Here is a 20,326-nt window from a genome sequence, read left to right as displayed (position 1 = left end):
GGTGGCACGGTTCCTATACAGAGCCCCTGTCCTGTGACCTCGGGCAGTGTCAATCTATGGTTGAGACTAGCAGAACAGCTCTCCGGGGCTGTAGTCTGGTTGGTGTAATTGCCTAAAACTGCTACTCCTTCATAGTAAGGTGGGCTGGAGACTAGACATAGCCAGCATTCTTGAGTTCTAAATGGATCTGAATAATTGAGAGTTAGATATGCACCCTTTACTAGATTAAGTAGCCGATCTCCTGTACCTGGTGCATGAGTGGTCGGAGCGGCAGAATGTCTACTTGTGAAGGAGTGGGTCACTAGAGAGGTTTGAGTGAATCTAGGCAAATGGGCTGGAGCCGGAAGTAAGGGGGTTCTTTGATCCTTTAGGACTAGGTTAGGTCCTACGGCCGGGGCAATCCGCTCTCGAACCAGTTGGAGAGAAAACAACAGGCCCGGATGGGTCTGCCCAGGGGTATTGAGGCGGAGACCCCACTGTACCCCAGATTTCCAATCATGTTTCTTTCCTGCCTCAGTGAACCTCATTTGGATGTTAGATTCCCCAGCTAAGCCAGTAAAAGTCACGAGATCTCCCCCTTTGGCTTTCCAGGGTCCATTAGTATGAGTCTCACATCCCCATTTAGCACAGTAAAAGGTTTCTGGCCCCCCACATTGGGCGGTCCTTTTTCCTCCCGGACAGACATACCAACTAGAACGCCAGCAAGGGGGGTAAGAATTGCAGGGAGATTTCGCAGTACGTCCCCATGAATCTTTAGCCAACTGACATAAATCAAAGGTTAGAGTAGGCCACCAGGTGCCTGGGGAATGAGCACCGTTGGCTAACACCTGTGTCCACCCTGTCTCCAGGTTGCCTATAACCCAGAAAAGGTTGACAACCTGGTGAGGGCTTGGTTGTCCAGCAACCCCCTCCCTCCAGCACATGCTCAGGGTGATTAGTGTCAGGAGTGTACGCGTGTGAGTCGCAGCTTTAAGGGGTTCCGGGTGCATTGGGCTCTCCATGTCTGCTGTGCGGTGGCTTCCTCCGGTTGGGCTGCCTTGACGTGTGAAGAGTGGATCCACGCAGCAATTCCGTCCACCTTCAGGGCGGTTGGTGTCGTCAGGAGGACAGTGTAGGGTCCTTTCCACTGGGGCTCAAGATTCTTAATCTGGTGTCTGCGTACCCATACGAGGTCCCCCACCTGGAACGGGTGTGGCACTGTCGGCTGATCAAGTCTGTCCCGGTATGCAGCAGCTAGAGGTCTCCAGATGTCTCTCTGCACGAGCTACAAAGCTTGTAGATGGGTTTCCAGGGAAGGGCTATTAGCAAGATTAGCAATATTGGAATTAAAGAAATCAATAAATGGGGGTGGTGCCCCATACACTATCTCAAAAGGAGTCAACCCATGAGAGCCCGGCGTGTTCTGGGCCCTGTAAAGAACTAAGGGGAGGAGGGAAACCCAATCCTTTCTGCCAGTTGCAAGCGTAAGTTTGGATAAAGTCTCCTTAATTGTTCTATTCATACGCTCTACCTGTCCTGAACTCTGGGGTCTGTATGCACAATGTAGTTTCCAATCAATCCCCAGTAATTTGGCCACCAACTGACTTACCCGGGAAACGAAAGCGGGCCTGTTGTCCGATCCCAGGACTTGAGGCATACCATACCTGGGAAAAATCTCTTCAAGAAATTTCTTGGTGACTATCTTTGCAGTCTCATGTTTGGTGGGAAAGGCCTCGACCCATCCTGAAAATGTATCCACAAACACCAGCAGGTATCTGTAAACATACATGCCTGGTCTGATTTCAGTAAAATCAATCTCCCAGTGGATGCCAGGACGATGCCCCCTGGGACGAGTCCCAATACCATTTTTCACTTTCCCTGGGTTCACTTGGGCACAAGCTTTACAGTTTTCAGTCACTTCTCGCAAGGCCTGACCCTGTCCCAAAAGATAAAGACCTATTTCTTCTCGCTCCAGGAGAGTTCTCATTTTCTTGATTCCCAGGTGGGTTAGCTTATGTAAATAAGATATTAATTCAAAAGTCAATTTTGTAGGCATGACAATCTTTTCATTATAGACCCATCTTTTTAGTTGAGGAGAGTATATGGCCCCCATTTTCTTTAGGAGGTCTATGTCCTCTGAATCATATGGCCATGGGGAAACTTGCTCATGGTTATCTGCACTGATCAGAGTCAGGATCTGTCCTTTCTCTGCAGCCTTTCGAGCCGAAGCATCTGCCAACTGGTTTCCCCGAGCTTCTGGACTCTGTCCTTTCTGGTGTCCTGGACAATGTATGATACTCAGTCCTTTTGGTAGGAATAGAGCCCTTAAGAGAGCTAAGATCTCAGCCTTATTTTTGATCTCTTTTCCTTCTGATGTAAGTAATCCCTGTCTTCGGTAGATTTCACCATGAATATGTGCAGTAGCAAATGCATAACGGCTGTCAGTGTATACATTTAGTCTCTTACCTTCTGCCATCTTAAGAGCCTGTGTCAAGGCAATGAGCTCGGCTCGTTGAGCGGAGGTGCCTGCAGGTAAGGCACTTGCCCAGATTACCTCATCTTTGGTGGTGATGGCAGCTCCGGCCCTCCGCTCCCCATCCGCAACATAACTGCAGCCATCCGTATACCAGGTGTGGTCAGCATTCGGAAGAGGCTGATCCATTAGATCTGGTCTGGTTCCATGTGTTTCTGCTAAAATCTGTAGGCAGTCATGTGGTTCAGCTCCTTCCGGTAAGGGGAGTAGGGTAGCCGGATTCAAAGCCACCACCGGGCCAAACTGGACCTTCTCCGTGTTTAACAACATAGCTTGGTAATGAGTTATGCGGGAATTAGAGAGCCATCGGTCAGGAGGTTGTTTTATCAGGGCCTCTACCGCATGAGGTGCCAAAATAGTCAGAGGCTGTCCTAGGGTCAGTTTATTAGCATCCTTAGTCAGGAGTGCAATTGCTGCTACCATCCTCAGGCAAGGTGGCCATCCTGAAGCAACGGGGTCTAACTTCTTTGATTAATAGGCCACTGGCCCCTTCCAGGGCCCTAGTCTTTGTGTAAGAACTCCTTTTGCATAGGCTTTCTTTTCATCTACAAACAGCTCGAAAGGCTTGGTAACATCTGGGAGGCCAAGGGCAGGGGAGGACAATAAGGCACGCTTGATGTTGTCAAAAGCCTCTTGTTGTTGTGACCCCCATTGGAACAGCGTCCCTTGTTTAGTAAGCGGGTATAGGGGAGCAGCCATCTCGGCGTAACCCGGGATCCAGAGGCGGCAGAATCCTGCCGTGCCTAAAAACTCCCTCAGCTGACGGGGGCTTTTTGGAACCGGGATGCCAACCACAGTCTGTTTTCGAGCTGAGGTTAACCACCTCTGTCCATCTTTCAGCTGATATCCCAGATAAGTGACTTGAGTTTGACATATTTGGGCCTTTTTTGCTGAGGCCCGATAGCCTAGGTGCCCCAGAGTCTGTAGGAGGGATTCTGTCCCCAAATGGCAGGCCCTCTCAGTGGCACCTGCCAAAAGCAGGTCATCAACGTATTGCAGGAGTATAAGAGAAGGGTACTGGACTCGAAAATCAGCCAAATCCCGATGTAAAGCTTCATCAAACAGAGTGGGACTATTTTTAAATCCCTGGGGCAATCTAGTACAAGTCAATTGACCCGAAAGTCCCAAATCCGGATCTTTCCATTCAAAAGCAAATAAAGGTTGGCTTTCCGGGCTGAGCCGAAGACAAAAGAAAGCATCTTTCAGGTCCAAAACTGTATACCAAGTATGTGTGGGGGGCAGAGTACTGAGTAAGTTGTAAGGGTTTGGGACAGTCGGATGGATGTCTTCTACCCTTTTATTGACCTCCCTTAAATCTTGTACTGGCCTGTAATCTCCAGTTCCCGGCTTTTTGACAGGTAACAGGGGCGTATTCCGGCAAGGGACTAAAATGCCCTGGTCTAGAAGCCTTCTAATATGTGGTCTTATTCCCTGGTAGGCCTCCTGTGACATGGGATACTGCTTTATAGAAACTGGAACTGCAGTGGCCTTTAGTTGAATAATCAAAGGAGGCTGCTGAAGCGCTAGTCCCATTCCCCCAGTCTCTGCCCATGCTAGTGGGAACTTTGTGACCCAAGAGTCTATTTCTGTAGTTTGTGGCTTGTCATGTCCCGGTTCATATAGTCTATATTCGTCCTCTAATTGAAGGGTTAGAACTTGGAGAGGGGTTCCCTGGGGACCAGTTATCCGGGCCCCTCCTTCTTCAAAATGAATTTGTGCTTTTAGTTTAGCAAGCAAGTCACGGCCCAGTAGAGGGTATGGACAATCCGGAACATGTAGGAAAGAATGAGTCACCTTACCAGTAGCCAGCTGAACCCAGCGGTCTCTTGTCCATCGATATATCTTGCCACCAGTGGCTCCTTGCACCCAGGCTGTTCGGTCACTGAGCTGTCCATGAGCCTGGGTGAGGACTGAATGTTGAGCTCCGGTGTCCACTAGAAAGGTAACGGGCTGCCCCCCAACTTCAAGAGTTATCCTGGGCTCAGGGGGGGGCTCCTGGCCCTGACCTCCCTAATCTTCATCTAGGGTCAAAAGGGAGGTCTCTGGCTTCTTCCGGGGTCCACGGGAGTTCTTAGGGTTCTTAGGGCAGTCTCGGGCCCAATGTCCTTTCTCCTTGCAGTAGGCGCACTGATCCTTGTCCAGCTTCAGCCCCTTTCGATTTCCCTTCCTGTCTCCCTTCCTTCCCTGACTCTGAACTACGGCGGCCAAAATCCGATTCAGCTCCTTGCTCCTCTTTCTCTCCCTCTCATCTTTCTCCCTACGTAATCTTTCCTCCTCCTCTTCCTGGGTCTCTCTCTTATTAAAAATCCTTTCTGCTTCCTTAAGCAAGTCCTGCAGCGTATAACCCTGTAGGTTCTCCAACCTCTGTAACTTAGCCCTGATATCTGGCGCAGCCTGCCAGATGAAGGACATAGAAACACTCGTCATCTGCCCTGGGTCATCTGGATCATAGGGTGTGTACATGCAATAGGCCTCTTTTAGTCTTTCTAAGAAAGCTGAGGGGGTCTCATCGGCCCCCTGTAATACCTGCTTCACCTGAGCCAAATTGGTTGGGCGCCGGGCAGCCCCTCGGAGACCCGCTAAGAGCAACTGGCGGTAAAGGTGTAGGTGTCCCCTACCGTCAACCGTATTGAAGTCCCAGTTCGGCCTTGTGAGTGGAAATGCATCATCAAGTGCATCAGGCAGCTGAGTAGGATGCCCATCATCCCCCAGGACATGCTTCCTGGCTTCCAGAAACACCCTCTGTTTTTCCTCCGAAATCAAAAGAGCCTGTAAAAGCTGCTGACAATCATCCCAAGTGGGCTGATGTGTAAGTAAAACAGATTCTATTAGTTCAGTAAGGGCCACTGGGTCCTTGGAAAAAGGGGGATTGTGCTGCTTCCAATTGTAAATATCGGCCGCGGAAAAAGGCCAATACTGGGTCTGCCCTCCCGTTCCCTGTCTAAGGGGAAAGGCCTGCGAGGTCGAATCCGGTGCTGTTTCCCGCTTATGGCGTAGTCTCCCTGCTATTGGAGAGGATGCTGCCTCAGACTGGGGTTCAGCTTCTGGGAGGGCAGGCAATCTTGCTTCTGCCTCCTGAGTTGACCTGGTAGATACAGGGTATGGAGGAGGCTCCTCAGATAAGAGATCTATAAGGGGAGAGTTAGAATCTTCCGGAAGCACCGGCTTAGGTTTGGATGTCTTGGTCCGGACAGGAAAGAGAGAGGAAGGGGTTAAGAGAGGAGCAAGTGGGGCTGAGGGAGTAGGGGGCCAACTTAAGTCTACAAAGGGTTGCACCCAAGAAGGGGGCTCAAAGGCAAGGCTTTCCCAGGTGATAATGTAAGGCACCTGGTCAAGATGTCCATGTAGTCCTTTATGGAAGATCTGATCCTTGACCTGTAAAATAACATTTTTGTTAAAAGTACCGTCCACCGGCCATCCGGCTCCAAAAGTGGGCCACTCAGAAGTGCAAAGGGTCTGCCACTTCCCCTTCTTAATTTCGACCCCTTGTTCATCTGCTCGGTCCTTGACGTCCTTCCAGTGGTCGAGAGTAAGACTCAACGGCGTTGTTAAAGACTGTCCCATGTTAGTTTCAAGGTAAATTAGAGAGCAAACAAGACAAACACACCTAACAATCAAACAAGCAACAGTCAAGCGCGCCACGCGGCTATGGCGCAAAATTGAAAGTAAAAAGTCGGAGGGGCGCACTGAGGGTCCGGATCCCTCACCCTCCACCAAAACTACGTATCCTTCTGATACAGACTGAGCCCTGACAAATCGGGCTCCAAACACCCTTAGAACGTCTTCCAGGGCTGCGGGGGAGAAGTCTGAGCTCGTCAGCTCCTTCTCTGGCCTGCCCAAAGACAAACGGTCTAGACCCAAGCCAAGTAACTAAGCATTTACAGAACAAGTCACAAAGCAAGACAAGACAGGACAAGACAAATGCTGGCCAGCTTACCTCCCGGTGGGTGGTCGGTGGTCTCTAGGCAGAGGATCTCCGATCCCGGACGAGCCCCCAAGTGTAAGACTCTCAGCGAGAATCTTCCCTCAGGAGGGAGATCCTCAAGCCCCAATGACCAGTCCGAGTCCACAGGCTGCAATTTGCAAGAGGATTTTTATTGACCAGGAAGCACAGGTATCTGTGGGAGTCCCAGTCAATTCGGAAGACTGGCGCGCCTAACAGAGCCAGGGTAGGCTTTTTATAGTATTTTGGGGAGCAGAAGCAGGCTTACAGAAGCAGATGCATGGTTACAGGGATGTGATTGGTGGAGTAAATGAAACATACGTGTACATTACCTATTTTGGCTATAATCATAACAATGAGTTAGCAAAAAGCACATGGTGGTCGGGTCTCCCAGGGGGTCAGGAACTGTTTCTTTTTCCCTGCCAGGTGGCCCATGGAGCAATGCCCATATTTTAGTCTAGTTTCTGCATTTTCTTTTCTTTTCTGGGCTATTTTGTCTAAATGTTGGGTCAGCTTGTCCCACAAAGCTTGGGACTCATATGAACTTCTTGAACTTTCTCATAAGGCTTATTTTAGTTCCAGGCCTGTGTATTAAAACTCATCTGTTATTTCTATGTTTGAGGGCCTAGGGCTAGGCTTGTATAATCCCTTTTCTGGAAGGGGTCTTTCAAAGTGAATATACTTTGACTACATTTGACCAATTTTAGAAAGAAAGGGCATAACTCTTTTAACATTCTTTATTGACCTATTAGGGTGAAGAGTGAGTAAGCATTTGGACAATATGGAAATTATGAGACATTCTTTTTTCTTATCCAGACCAAACTGAATCTAGATACAATAGAGTTGTGACTCAGAAGAACGAAGGGTGCAAACGTGGGAAAACACAGAGAAGTGAGGTGATTGATGTTCATCAGCCACCAATTGTGACTATGAAAAAGAGCTATACAGCCTCTTAAGATGGAGGTGAGAGTACAAAAGGTCAGAAAAGTAGACACCACTGTGAGGATGTTTTGAGTGGCTCTAGACTCTGGGGACATTTGGCTGGAACCACGAGTGCTACGGATGTGTTGAATCCTCTTCTTGTGTCTGCACAAAATGACAATCTTGGAGACACTTGCCAAGGCAATGAGCACAGAAAAGAAGACTTCAGGGCACACCACCATTGCTGCATAAAGTGAGTCAGTGATGTCATCACTCCCTATAAGAATACAGTACCCAAAATCTCGAATTCTTGTCACATTTTTGTTATTCTTTTTGATAAACGTATACAGAAATGAAATGGAATTAATTAACACATTCAAGACCCAGAGGAAGGAAACGCAACAGCCAATGTACTTGGAAGCTTTCACTTTATAATACTTCCAAAAAGATTTCTTGGGACTGATGATCAGAGTTTGGAAAACACTCAAAAGGCAGATGGTGCAAATGGACACACCTCGTGCACATCCCTGAAGGTACAATACAAGGTCACATTCTAAATGATTAAAGAACTCCTTCAATCCCCAAATTGCCATTGTTTGGGGCACACCTATAGAGAGAATTATGATCACATTGGCTGTCATTAGGTTCATCAGAATCAAATCTGTGGGCTTTAATGTGCATTGTCTGTGGTAAAGGGCTAAATAGTAGAAAATAAAGAAAAAATTTCCCAGAATTCCAGTTGTAGTTTGTGATAAGAAAGTAATTTTGATTGCCAGCTTCCAGAAGTCCATTTTGTGAATCAGAATAGTTTCTTTTTTTTTTTTTTTACAGTATAGCCATTTTATTTCTCTGGTCTAATGAATAATGGTAATTGGTTGTAGCCTGTGGTGATTGAGGACGCCTTTAATTCATGGAGTTACTAAAAGGATGAAGAAATAGAGGGTCCTTTAAACTCAAGTGTACAAGGCCAACCTAGACTGAATTACAAACAAAAACAAGAATGACAACAAAAAACCACCATCCCCCAAATTTTGAAAACAGTGGTTACTTTGCATGCTTGTTAAATGTAGGATTATTCAATATCTCAGAATGCTCATATTGATAAAATGAGGTACATCAAGTTTCCTAGAATGTGCAGCACTCAGGATAATGTGATACTGGCCTAGAAGAAGTAAAGAAACATGACAGATAATATAAACAATCATAATTTATATATATATATATATATAATATAAAAAGAAATCAACTTCAGTAAAACCAAAAAAAATTAAGTAAAATAATTCATCTTTTTAAACCAGAAAAATATTTTTGGAAGATTTTTTAAAATTTACCCTCATACCATTCACTTAAAGCAATACTAAATGTATACATCATTGGAAATCAAGAAATTAGTAATGAGAGATAAATAACACAATTCTAAATCTATTCTTAGTCTTGCAAAAAGTCAGTTTGCTCTGTCTGTTCTCTGCTTTTGTCCTCTTGTTACCTTTTCTTTTCTAAATTTTTCCTGAACAGACTCACAGGAAAGAACCTATCTCTGGACAGTGGTGGTCAAAATGCCCCGGGTAACTGTATGTTTTTGGACTCTGTACTACTGATTGATTGCTTTGCTGCTTTATGCCAATGCCAATCAAGATTTAAATTTCTCTAGTACTTTTGCCTTTAAAAGCTAGATGTAAAATGCATTCCAGGGTACTCTGTAAAAATATATTGCTCTAGGAACTCACCAAACCTACTAACTACAGACTCTGGGTATGATGTTCTGATCAACACAGTGATCTTTGAAGTGCCATGATCTTGTAGTTATCTTTAATAAGAAAAACTTATTTAAATTCTATACTATAATACAGTGATGCTTCAAGTGACAACTTAAGAACTAGTTGCTATGCAAAGTCACACTATATAAACACACACACACACATATTCTGGTCAGGAATCTTAGAGAGAAGGGCTTTGTACTTCTGGAAATCTCATAGATTCACACATTACAAAAGTCAAATAGACTAAGAGAAACTTCAATATGAGTTGTTGGTGTAGGACTCCATTTATAAAAGCCACGCAGAAGTCAAATGTGATCTTACCTTGTCATTGTCACCAATAAGTCTTTCCTTTAAAAAATGTAACAGATATCTATTTTTTAAAGTTAAAGTGAACTGTTGAAAACCTTATAGTATTTAGTTTTCTTCTATCTACTGTATTCCACATTGTGCCTGACCTATAAAAATTCTTTAAATGGTTGTCATTTTTTGCTTTATTAGTGTACGTTGGTTAAAGTTAAAGTGAACTGTTGAGAACCTTATAGCATTTAGTTTCATTCTATCTACTGTATTCCACATTGTGCCTGACCTATAAAAATTCTTTAAAGGGTTGTCATTTTTGCTTTATTAGTGTATGTTATGTACAAAGAAAGACAGAAAGAATGAAAAGAAGGAGGAAGGAAGGAAGGAGAAAAAATGGAAGGAAGGAAGAAGTGAGGGCAAGAGGAAGGGAGGGAGGGAAAGAAGAAAGGAAAGATACATGAAGAAAAGTAGGAAGAAAGAAAAGACAGAGAGAATGACTGATTTAACTATCTGGATGAACAGAGCTGGTTAATTTACTTGAAACTTACAGAAAAATAGTTTGAGACAGTGATCCCAACAAAAATCCTCCAATACATTTAATACTTATGCTTACTGGTGTGTAAGTCTACTTAAATATTGTTACGATAGTATTATAAACCTGTTCTTTATACGTTTGATGCTCTATCTGACCCTCGTACACATAGTAAATATGTTATCATTTAGATCTACAATTCAAAGAGAGAACATGTAAAAAGAGAAAACAATGTCATTCAAAGTTTTGTTTTTGTTAGTGTTCTTGTTGGGCCTTTTGTTTTTTTCTTTCATTTTTGTTTTGTACATGTCCTCTCAATGTTTCCTGGCATTGCTATACAGAACAAGCTGAACTCGATCTCACAGATAGCCTCCTGCCTTTTCCTACCAAGTGGTGGAATTAAGAACACAAGAATGGGTGGTATCCCACAGCACTCAATCCAAAATTTGCCTACAGAGAGATGGTCTGCCAGAAGGGCTCCTCCTCCTAAGCCCACAGCCCACAGGAGGGACACCACTTTCTCTCCATTGACTATGCAAGGAAAGCAAACAAGAGCACACAGGATGCAGGAGCTGCCAGACAGCCCAAAACAGGAACCTTTGGATTTCAATCTGCTCCCAGACCTGGGGCTGTCTCACAACTATTGGACACAAAAATTGCTTTCAGAGAGCTGGTCTGCCAGAAACACTCTCCCTCCTAAGTCCACAGCACAGAGGAAGGACCCCACTATCTCTTCACTGACTACCAAAAGAAAGACCAAACAAAAGCACCTGGACCAGGAGCCTAATGGCTGCGTAGAACGGAACCCTTCCAGTCTTTATCTGCATCCAGAGCTAAGGCTGTCCCACAGCTCTCCAGACCCATAACCTACCCTGAGAGAGCTGGTCTCCCAGGAGTGCTCTCACTACTAAGATCACAGGCTCAAAGGCACACAGGTTCACAGAAGTGACAAGATCCAGTCAGAGACATCAAGACCAACAAACATCAGAGATAACCAGATGGCAAGAGGTACATGCAAGTACCTAAGCAACAGAAACCAAAATGAATTGGCATCATCAGAACACAGTTCTCCCACCAAAGCAAGTACTAGATAGTTCAACACACTAGAAAAGCAAGATTTGGATTTAAAATCATATCTCATGATGATGATAGAGGACTTTAAAAGGTATAAATAACTCTCTTAAAGAAATACAGGAGAACACAGGTAAACAAGAAGACTTTAAAACGTAAATATAAAAATCCCTTAAAGAATTATAGGAAAACACAACCAAACAGGTGAAGGAACTGAACATAACCATCCAGGATCTAAACATGAAAATAGGAACAATGAAGAAATTGCACAAGGAGACATCTCTGGAGGTAGAAAACCTAGGAAAGAAATCAAGAATTATAGGTGTAACCATCAACAGCAGAATATGAGATACTGAAGAGAGAGACTCAGGGGCTGAAGATACCATAGAAAACATTGACACAACTCGCAAAGAAAACCCAAAAAACAAAAAGCTCCTAAATGAAGTCATCCAGGACATCCAGAACACAATGAGAAAACCATTTTAAGGATAATAGATACAGAATAAAACACAAATTCCAACTTAAAGGGCCAGTAAATGTCTTCAAAAATTATGGAGGAAAACCTCCCTAACCTAAAGAAAGAAATGCCCATGAACATCAAAGAAGCCTACAGAACTCCAAACAGATTGGACCAGAAAAGAAATTCTTCCTGTCACACAATAGCAAAACCCCAAATACACAAAACAAAGAAAGAATATTAAAAGGCACTAAGTGAAAATGGTCAAGTAACATATGAGGCAGAGCTATCAGAATTACACCAGACAGCTCAACAGAGACTATGGAAGTTAGAAGATCTAATGAAATGATCATGTGGTTTTGTTCTTTCCGTTTGTTTATATAATAGATTATGTTGATGGTTTTCCGTATATTAAACCATCCCTGCATGCCTGGGATGAAGCCTACTTGATCATGGTGGAGGATTGTTTTCATGTGCTCTTGGATTCGGATTGCCAGAATTTTATTGAGTATTTTTGCGTTGATATTCATAAGGGAAATTGGTCTGAAGTTCTCTTTCTTTGTTGGGTCTTTGTGTGGTTTAGGTATAAGAGTAATTGTGGCTTCATAGAAGGAATTCGGTAGTGCTCCATCTATTTCAATTTTGTGGAATAGTTTGGATAGTATTGGTATGAGCTCTTCTATGAAGGTCTGATAGAATTCTGCACTGAACCCATCTGGACCTGGGCTCTTTGTGGTTGGGAGAACTTTAATGACTGTTTCTATTTCTTTAGGAGTTATGTGGTTGTTTAAATGGTTTATCTGTTCCTGATTTAACTTTGGAAGAAAGCAAATTGACCCAATCTTATCTCCTTTTAAAAGATTAAGTCCATGTGGATTAAAGACTTTCACATTAAACCAGACACCTTGAAAGACTAAAAAAGAAAGTGGATAAGAACCTTGAACACATGAGCACAGGGGAAAATTTAGTGAACAGAACACCAATGGCTTATGCTCTAAGATAGAGAATTGACAAATAGTACTTCATAATGTTATAAACTTCTGTAAGTCAAGGGACACTGTTATTAAGACAAAACAGTAACCAACAGATTCGGACAAGGTCTTTACCAATCATACATCCAAAGAATTCTCACTTGAGGAATACTGAATAAATAAGATGCATTTAAAGATAAAGAAATGTTCAACAGCCTTAGTCATTAGGGGTTTGTAAATCAAAACAACCCTGAAGTACAACCTCACACCAGTCAGAATGGCTAAGATAAAAAACTCAGGTGACAGTAGATGCTGGCAAGAATATACAGAAAGAGAAACAGTTCTCCACTGTTGGTGGGATTGCAAGTTGGTACAATTACTCTGCATATCAGTCTGGCAGTTCCTCAGAAAATTGGACATAGTACTGCCTGAGGACCCAGAAATACCACTCCTGGACATACACTCCAAAGATGCTCTAGTATATAACAAGGACACATGCTCCACTATGTTAATAGTAGCCCTTTAGTAGCCAGAAGTTGGACACTACACACATGTCCTTCAACAATGGAATGGATACAGAAAATGTGGAACATTTTCACAATGGAGTACCACACAGCTATTAAAAACAATGACTTCATGAAATTTTTAGGCAAATGGATGGAACTAGAAAATATCCTGTGTGAGGTATCCCAGTGACAAAAGTATGCACATGGTATGCACTCATCGATGAATGAACATTATCCCAAAAGCTTGGAATAGCTGAGAAGAAATTCACAGATCATATGTAGCTCAAAAAGAAAGAAGACTAAAATGTGGATGCTTCATTCCTTCTTAGAAGAATGAACAAAATATTCACAAGAGGAAATACAGGGACAAAGAGTTGGGCAGTAACTGAAGAAAAAGTCATCCAGAGACTGCCCCACCTGAAGATCCATCCCAAAAGCAGCCACTATATCCAGTCACTATTGCTGATGCCAAGGAGTATTTGCCGACAGGAACCACATATAGTTGTCTCCTGAGAATCTCTGCCAGAGCCCTACTTTCACAGGTGAGGATGCTTGCAGCTAACCATTGGATTGTACAAGTGGACCCCAGTCGGGCAATTAGGGAACAGACTGAAGTAGCTCAAGCAACTTGCAACTCCATAGGAAGAACAACAATATCAACCAACCAGACCCCATCAGTGCTCCCTTGGACTAAACCACCAATGAGTACACATGGAGGGACCCATAACTCGAGCCACATATGTATCAGAGGATGGCATTGTCCAGCAGCAATAGGAGGAAAAGACCTTGGTACTGTGAAGGCTTGTTTAGCCAATGTAAGGGAATGCCAGGGCACTGAGGTGGAAGTGGGTGGGAGGGAGTGTTAGCATTCTCATAGAAGCAGAGAGAAGGAGGGTATGGGAGAGGAGGGAAAGGTGATTACATTTCAAATGTAAATACATAAAATATCCATAAAAAAGATCACTACAACAGAAGAGTAGGGAATATTTTAATATTCCCCATACAACATAGGTAGAGGAAATATGAGATCATTTAGGATACATAGTGCCCAATACTGGACAAGTGAAAAGCCAACATCCCTGTTATTAATGTTAATTTTCATATAAATGTGTGTTGGAAATTAATTAGTATTTATTTCCAGTTTACATTTAACTAATCTGGATATCTCCCAATTTACATTAAATTAATCTGGTTACCTCCCCGACAAAATACCAAAGATATTTGGGATATTCAATTGATCCCTTATGTACTATGTTTATCTTCCTTCCTCTCCCATTCCCACTCCCCTCCCTCCCTCCCTTCTCTCTCTCTCTCTCTCTCTCTCTCTCTCTCTCTCTCTCTCTCTCCCTCCCTCCCTCCCTCCCTCCCTCCCTTTCTGTCTCTTATTCCTAAGTCCAGTTCTATTCTATTCTCTCTTCTACTCAACCAGTGGGTGATCAGCATGTATTGACAACTCAAAGAATAACTGGTAAGAATAAAGAAAAGATAATATTGACATAAGCATTCCAATGCCATGTCCAAACTGAAAGAAGATCTGAGAGCAGAGAAATCAGAATTTATATAAAACAAGGATAATATTTACAGAGTGCATAAAAGGCATTTTGACTGAACCTTGGAACATTTTTAAAGCTTTATCTTCCACAAGTTGTTCTTACTAAGAGGTCGTGCACATTCCCAGATGGATGATTCCAGTGGAACTGACCTTCTTCTTCAACACTTCAACACCTGAAACTTCAACACTTGTGTGTCTTGAAGATTTTACTCACAATTTTTGATATCATAAAAGCTGCTATGTCATTTGAGGTTCTTTAATTGGTAATGACTAAGGGAGGGTGGTAATGTGGGGAGGATGGGGAGGGGAAAACTCTTATAGAAGGGGAGGGATAGGGGTTAGGGGGATGTTGGCCTGGAAACCGGAAAAGGTAATAAAAATTGAAATGTAAATAAGAAATACCCAATTTAATAAAGATGGAGAAAAAAGAAATATCATAGACATATACACTTAAAAAAAAGAACTATGTATACAATGTGTTTGAGAATTGAGAATTTGTTTTTCCACCTACATTCAATGTAGTGAGGTAAGAAGAAATGTTAAAGGAAAGAAACAGTAACCAGAATCCACTACAGTATGACACCACTGTTGTGCTCAGGTCTTTGTAATCATTGTGATCAATCTGGAAATGCTTCTTTATCTTTATAGCTATAGGATTCCACACACAAAATTACAGTGTGATCACATCAACTGAAATAAAATATTATCACTGGCAAATATCACCTTTATATTATTTTGTATACAGTTAAATGTCAAATGGTAAATATATTTTTAAAGGATTCATTTCATTGTATGTAAGTCAATCTGTACCTTTCAAATTCTATGGCCTTTCTTACCTGATAATAGTGAGGATCAACAGGAAACCAAAAGATGTATAGTAGTGCTGCAGTTCCCAGGATTTGATTCATCTCCTAACAATGAACACTCTATGCCACTCAGTGAATGAGACACTAAAAGCTGCTTGTCATGTGTCCAGCTTTCTCAATAATGTCTTCTATCATCTTTCAGTCCCTTATATTCACCGACATATCAACGAAAAATAATATGTTCCTAGAAATGGCTAAGAGCTAGTCAGTCAGGAACATATTTATCTTATATTGGCTCACATGTGTAAATTTCCTCTTCAGACAATGTGTTAATTTGAATTCCTCAACTTCTTTGCTTACAGACTTCTTACAGAGACCACACTAGACGATTTTTAGTGACCTCATAGGCCACATTAGGAGAGACACACTCCTTTCTTGTTCTAAAGAGTCCTCAAACAGGCAGGTTAGATAGAATGTTCCCTAATTTTCACAATCCTCTGAAAAGGGCCATGATAAAGGCCCATGTCCATACTCAATGTTAGATTGCTCCCTTTGTATGGATAACAGGTTCGATTTCATGGTTGTTTTCTTCTGCTTCTTCTGTACTCTCTCCTTGTACATTCTGGATGCTATAAAAACAGCAGGTGTAATATTTTATTAATTAAGAATATAAATGACCAACAGTGGTAACAATTTATGAATCACTCTTATCCTCTCAACTTTATACCTTCCTTGATGCCAATATCTGTCTGATGTGGACAGTAGCTTTATTTCCATGTCAAGGCCAGAACCTAGAAACACAGTATGTACTTGATTCTGTAAATCCAAAACCTCTTACCATCAGAGTGGAGCCTGAAAGTTCTTAAAATGACTAGTGTGGTACAAACAGTCTACTCAGGCTATGCTCACAAAGTCATGGCAGGTATTTTCAAACATCCTCTAGCTTTCTATGCAAATTGTAATCCTCACATGAGGTGTTTTTTTTTTTTTGTTTTTTTTTGTTTGTTTTTTGTTTTGACTCTGCTAGTATTTTATTAGATGTTGTTAACTGTGGAATGTTTTTATTATGGGAAACAAGAGATATCACTCAATAGGAAAGAAACCTTGTTGCTGTTGCAGAGGACCTGCGTTTGGTTTTTGGCACCTATGTGCCAAAACTGCATGTAACACAAGTTAGAGGGCATCCCTACACCATTTTCTGTCATCTCCAGGAACTGTGTTCTCATCATGCCTATATATACATGCAGGCAAAGCATTCAATAACATAAAATGAAAATATATAATAAATTAATATTTCACATAAATTTTTATTTTGACATAATAGTTAATTTCATAGGCAGATGACAAGTGTTAATACAGCTTTTGAGTTGTTAATAATGTTCTAAGCATGATCTGACCTGAGAATATTGTTCCACATTCCAGTTTCTTCCAACAAGAGCTAGTATTTATGATGATACCAGAAAAAAAATGCATTGTTATCATTAAGGAGTAAAGACTGTCATGTTATTTACAGTTGAATTACTAACACAATTATTATGTACAAAGTGCAACATGAAATACTAAAGTGTGTGCAGAAATACCTTAAGATCAAATTATGTAACTAAATATTTTATTTGTACAAGAATTATAAACTACTTCTTATATTAATGAACTTATAATAATAAAATTTACAAAGCACTCAAGTGAGAAGCATATGACATACAGAAACAAACCTTGAAAAATGTGAAAGATGAACATTTTTCAAACTGAAATAAAGAACTAAGTGTGAAGACAAACATAGCTGAGGGGTAAAGCCTTGACTCTCCATGAATATGCCCTGTGTTCCATTAGCAACAGCAATAAACAGTAAAGGCAAGTATACACCACATTATGATTAATGTTAGAGTATGACTAAACTCAGGACACATTTGGTGTTTTTCCTGTGGTACTTTCTCTACACCTTCCCTCTAGTGATCTCCTCTTAAGTTCAAGAGAGAGGTTTCAAACCAGTCATTGTATCAGGGGTCATAAAATATAGCTAATGCCTCTATAATTCATAAAGTTACTTAAATAAGTATCACACAGCGAATAGATTTTATTCCAGAACACATTTGCATCCTGTATCTTCCCATGATTGTACATTTCTTATATTTCCATTGTAATGTTTTTACTACGATGTGAAACCAGGATAAATTAAACTATAATAATGATACATACAGTGTTATTCTACTCTTCATGTAAGTTAACTTGAGTTATCACATTGATGTATTACCAATGTCCTTCAACCAATGTAGGTTGCATTACCCTGCTGTTACCCAAAGTCACCTTCAGTGGGGGCCTTATATTTTATTATATTACAGTAGAACCAGGAAGGAAAGGGTAAGAAATATTTGTGTCTTTCCCACTCATCTTTTAGCTGTTGTATTATTCTTGTACCTTGTCTGTCTTTTTCAAAGAAATGTTTTTACCCCAGGTTCTCATTAGGAGACAAGAGTACTTTCACATGCTTCTTTTCTTTGCTGGATCTACAAAAAATTCTAAAATAAAGAATACTCACCTGGCTTCTTCCCTCTGCAGCTTGTGGGGCTCACTGTATAAATCCTGAGTTCAAAGTAACCAGCACTGTGGAAGAGGGAAACAATTCAAGCCTGACATAAGTATCTGTGACCGTGTGACCTCGCCTCCCTCCAGAATGACAATTTTCATTTCACGTGCAGTGACAATGGCAGCATTGGTTAGGGAGCCAGCATCATTGAGGAAACTTTTCCAAGTTGCAAACTTTAAAAAAAAAAGATTTAAAAGTAAAAGTTTCTCATGAATATCCCTTAAGGAACAATGTGTTTTGAAAATGTGCTAAGTTTTCATGATCCCTGGAGGATGACTAACTTGCTCTTCTGTGGAAAATTATAGAAACTTTGAGGTCATTTTAATGAGAAGAATGAAGTTGAATTCAGGCAACTGTGACTTTGTCCAAAGCAAGTCAACTTAGTTCTTAAAAAACATTTAGAGCAATTAATACTTAAATGTCTCTGAGTATTTCACACATGTATATGTGATTTAGTGAAATCCCCCTTCATTATATCCTTGAATTCTAAAAATATTAAAGGATGACAATGATGATGACGATAAAGACAATGACGATGGAGAACAAGGAAGAGGTAGAGGAGGAGAAAGAGAAGAAAAAGGAGGAGAAGAGGAGTAGCAGTAGGAATAGGAGGAGGAAGAAGAAGAGGAGGAGGAGGTGGAGGAGGCAGAGGAAGAGATGGAGGAGGAGGAGGAGGAGAAAAAAGAGAGAAAGGGATAGGGATATAGGGATATTGGAAAGGAATCTGAGAGATGAGATCAAGAGCAGGGGCAACATTTGTGATGTAAATGAACACAAATACATAAGTACATAAATGCATAAATGCAAAAATACATAAATGACCTCCATCATCTCAGAATGGTTAATGATGTCAGTCTCTGTATAAATCACTTAGACTGCAAACAATAGTTTCATTTACAAGGGCTGAAAGATGTACTAATATATTCTTATAAAAATAAAAGCACAGGGGTCCATTTTATTGTGTATACTTAGCAGAATAAAGCTAATAAGTTCTTCCCCTTGGTCTGTGTCCTCTCCAGCTACATATTCTAATTCCTTAAATTGTTGATATATATGAGTTCCATGTTGTAAAATGGACCTTCAATTCAATCTTAATTTGTTGGTTACTCCATGATGGTTATGACACGATTAATCCAGGCTTGTTGTTGTTATACCTATCAGAGTCCACACTGAGGTAATATATATTATTATTTTCTGAACTTTGAAACTATCTGCTTGACATAAAATTTTATGGTGACCAGATGATTTCTTTATGCTCTGTTACTCAAAATATAATATTTTCAATAATGGGTTCTTACCCTCTGCAGATAATTGATTACTAAATATTACAAGCTAGTGCAATTGATATTTTTTTTCAGTTTATTTCTTAACTTTCAAAGACTGTCAGCAGAGTACACAGACAGATCTGGAACAGCAGAGAACTTTTATAAACCATGGTTTGGATAGAGGAACTAATATCCAGAATTCACAAAGCATTACAGAAAATAAATGCGTATATATATATATGTATATATATATACATATATATATATATATATATATATATATATATATATATATATATATATATATATACACACATTCATTCACAGCAATTAAACACTAAGAAAATGACATTCAGTCTTTCTTGTAAGAATCGTGGGTCCTAACTCTGGACCACTCCTTGGAACTATCTCAGTCACTGGTTGTAGATTTTACTGTTTGCACTGTCTGGTCTACCTATCCATACATATTCTCTGAATCTCTCAGCAGACAGTTTGGTCTGGCTTGTGTTGTCATTGTTGTCTTTGGCTGAATCAGGAATAACCTGGCCTTCTTCTAATCTAAAATTGTTGACAATCACAATCTACGATTTGAGGTCAGTTTTATTGCATATCTAGGCAGAATAAATGTATGGAATATATTAAATGATCTTTTTTCTTCATATTCTCTCTGTCTCTGTCTCTCTCTGTCTCTCTCTCTCTCACATTCTGTCTGTCTCTGTCTTTCTCACTGATATTTTCTTTTATCATTTCACTCTGTTTTTCCATCTCAGCACACCATTTCATCTTCATACATATATTAAATATATGTAATCATTCTGCTATCATCTCTTTCAGGTTTTTTTTTTCTATTTTTAGAGGCAAAAAATATAACCAAAAGAGAAAGTATAAGACTCTTTTACAAAGCTCCATGGCTTTAAACTTAATTAGCATGCACAGAATTTGGAATTGACAAACTAGTTCCTTAAATGACTACTTTAACCTATTTTCTATTTCTACCCATTTGCCTGCAAAAGTCATGATGTCCTTGTTTTTAACAGCTTACTGATATTCTACTATGTAATTAAATGATAATTTCTGTATCCCTTATTTGGTTGGGGGGTCATCTGGGTTGCTTCCAGTTTCTAGCTATTATGAATAGGGCTTCTA

The 20,326-nt window shown here is 40.9% G+C and overlaps 1 protein-coding gene and 1 long non-coding RNA gene across 3 annotated transcripts in view; one reads left to right on the top strand and one right to left on the bottom strand.

The window, feature by feature from the left end:
• The window catches only part of LOC102549242 (uncharacterized), a 1,084,685-nt gene that overhangs the window by 589,125 nt on the left and 475,234 nt on the right, over positions 1-20,326 (top strand). The gene's annotated exons all lie outside the window — the stretch shown is intronic.
• Vom1r106 (vomeronasal 1 receptor 106) lies at positions 7,244-8,167 on the bottom strand. Its single transcript, NM_001408830.1, has one exon. It carries the CDS (start codon positions 8,165-8,167, stop codon positions 7,244-7,246), a length of 924 nt encoding a protein of 307 aa, NP_001395759.1.

This window comes from Rattus norvegicus, chromosome 7, assembly GCF_021556685.1.
Source record: "Rattus norvegicus strain SHRSP/BbbUtx chromosome 7, alternate assembly SHRSP_T2T, whole genome shotgun sequence".
Classification (NCBI taxonomy): Eukaryota; Metazoa; Chordata; class Mammalia; order Rodentia; family Muridae; genus Rattus; species Rattus norvegicus.
Note: the sequence above shows the minus strand (reverse complement) of the source record. Positions and strands in the feature narration are given on the sequence as shown.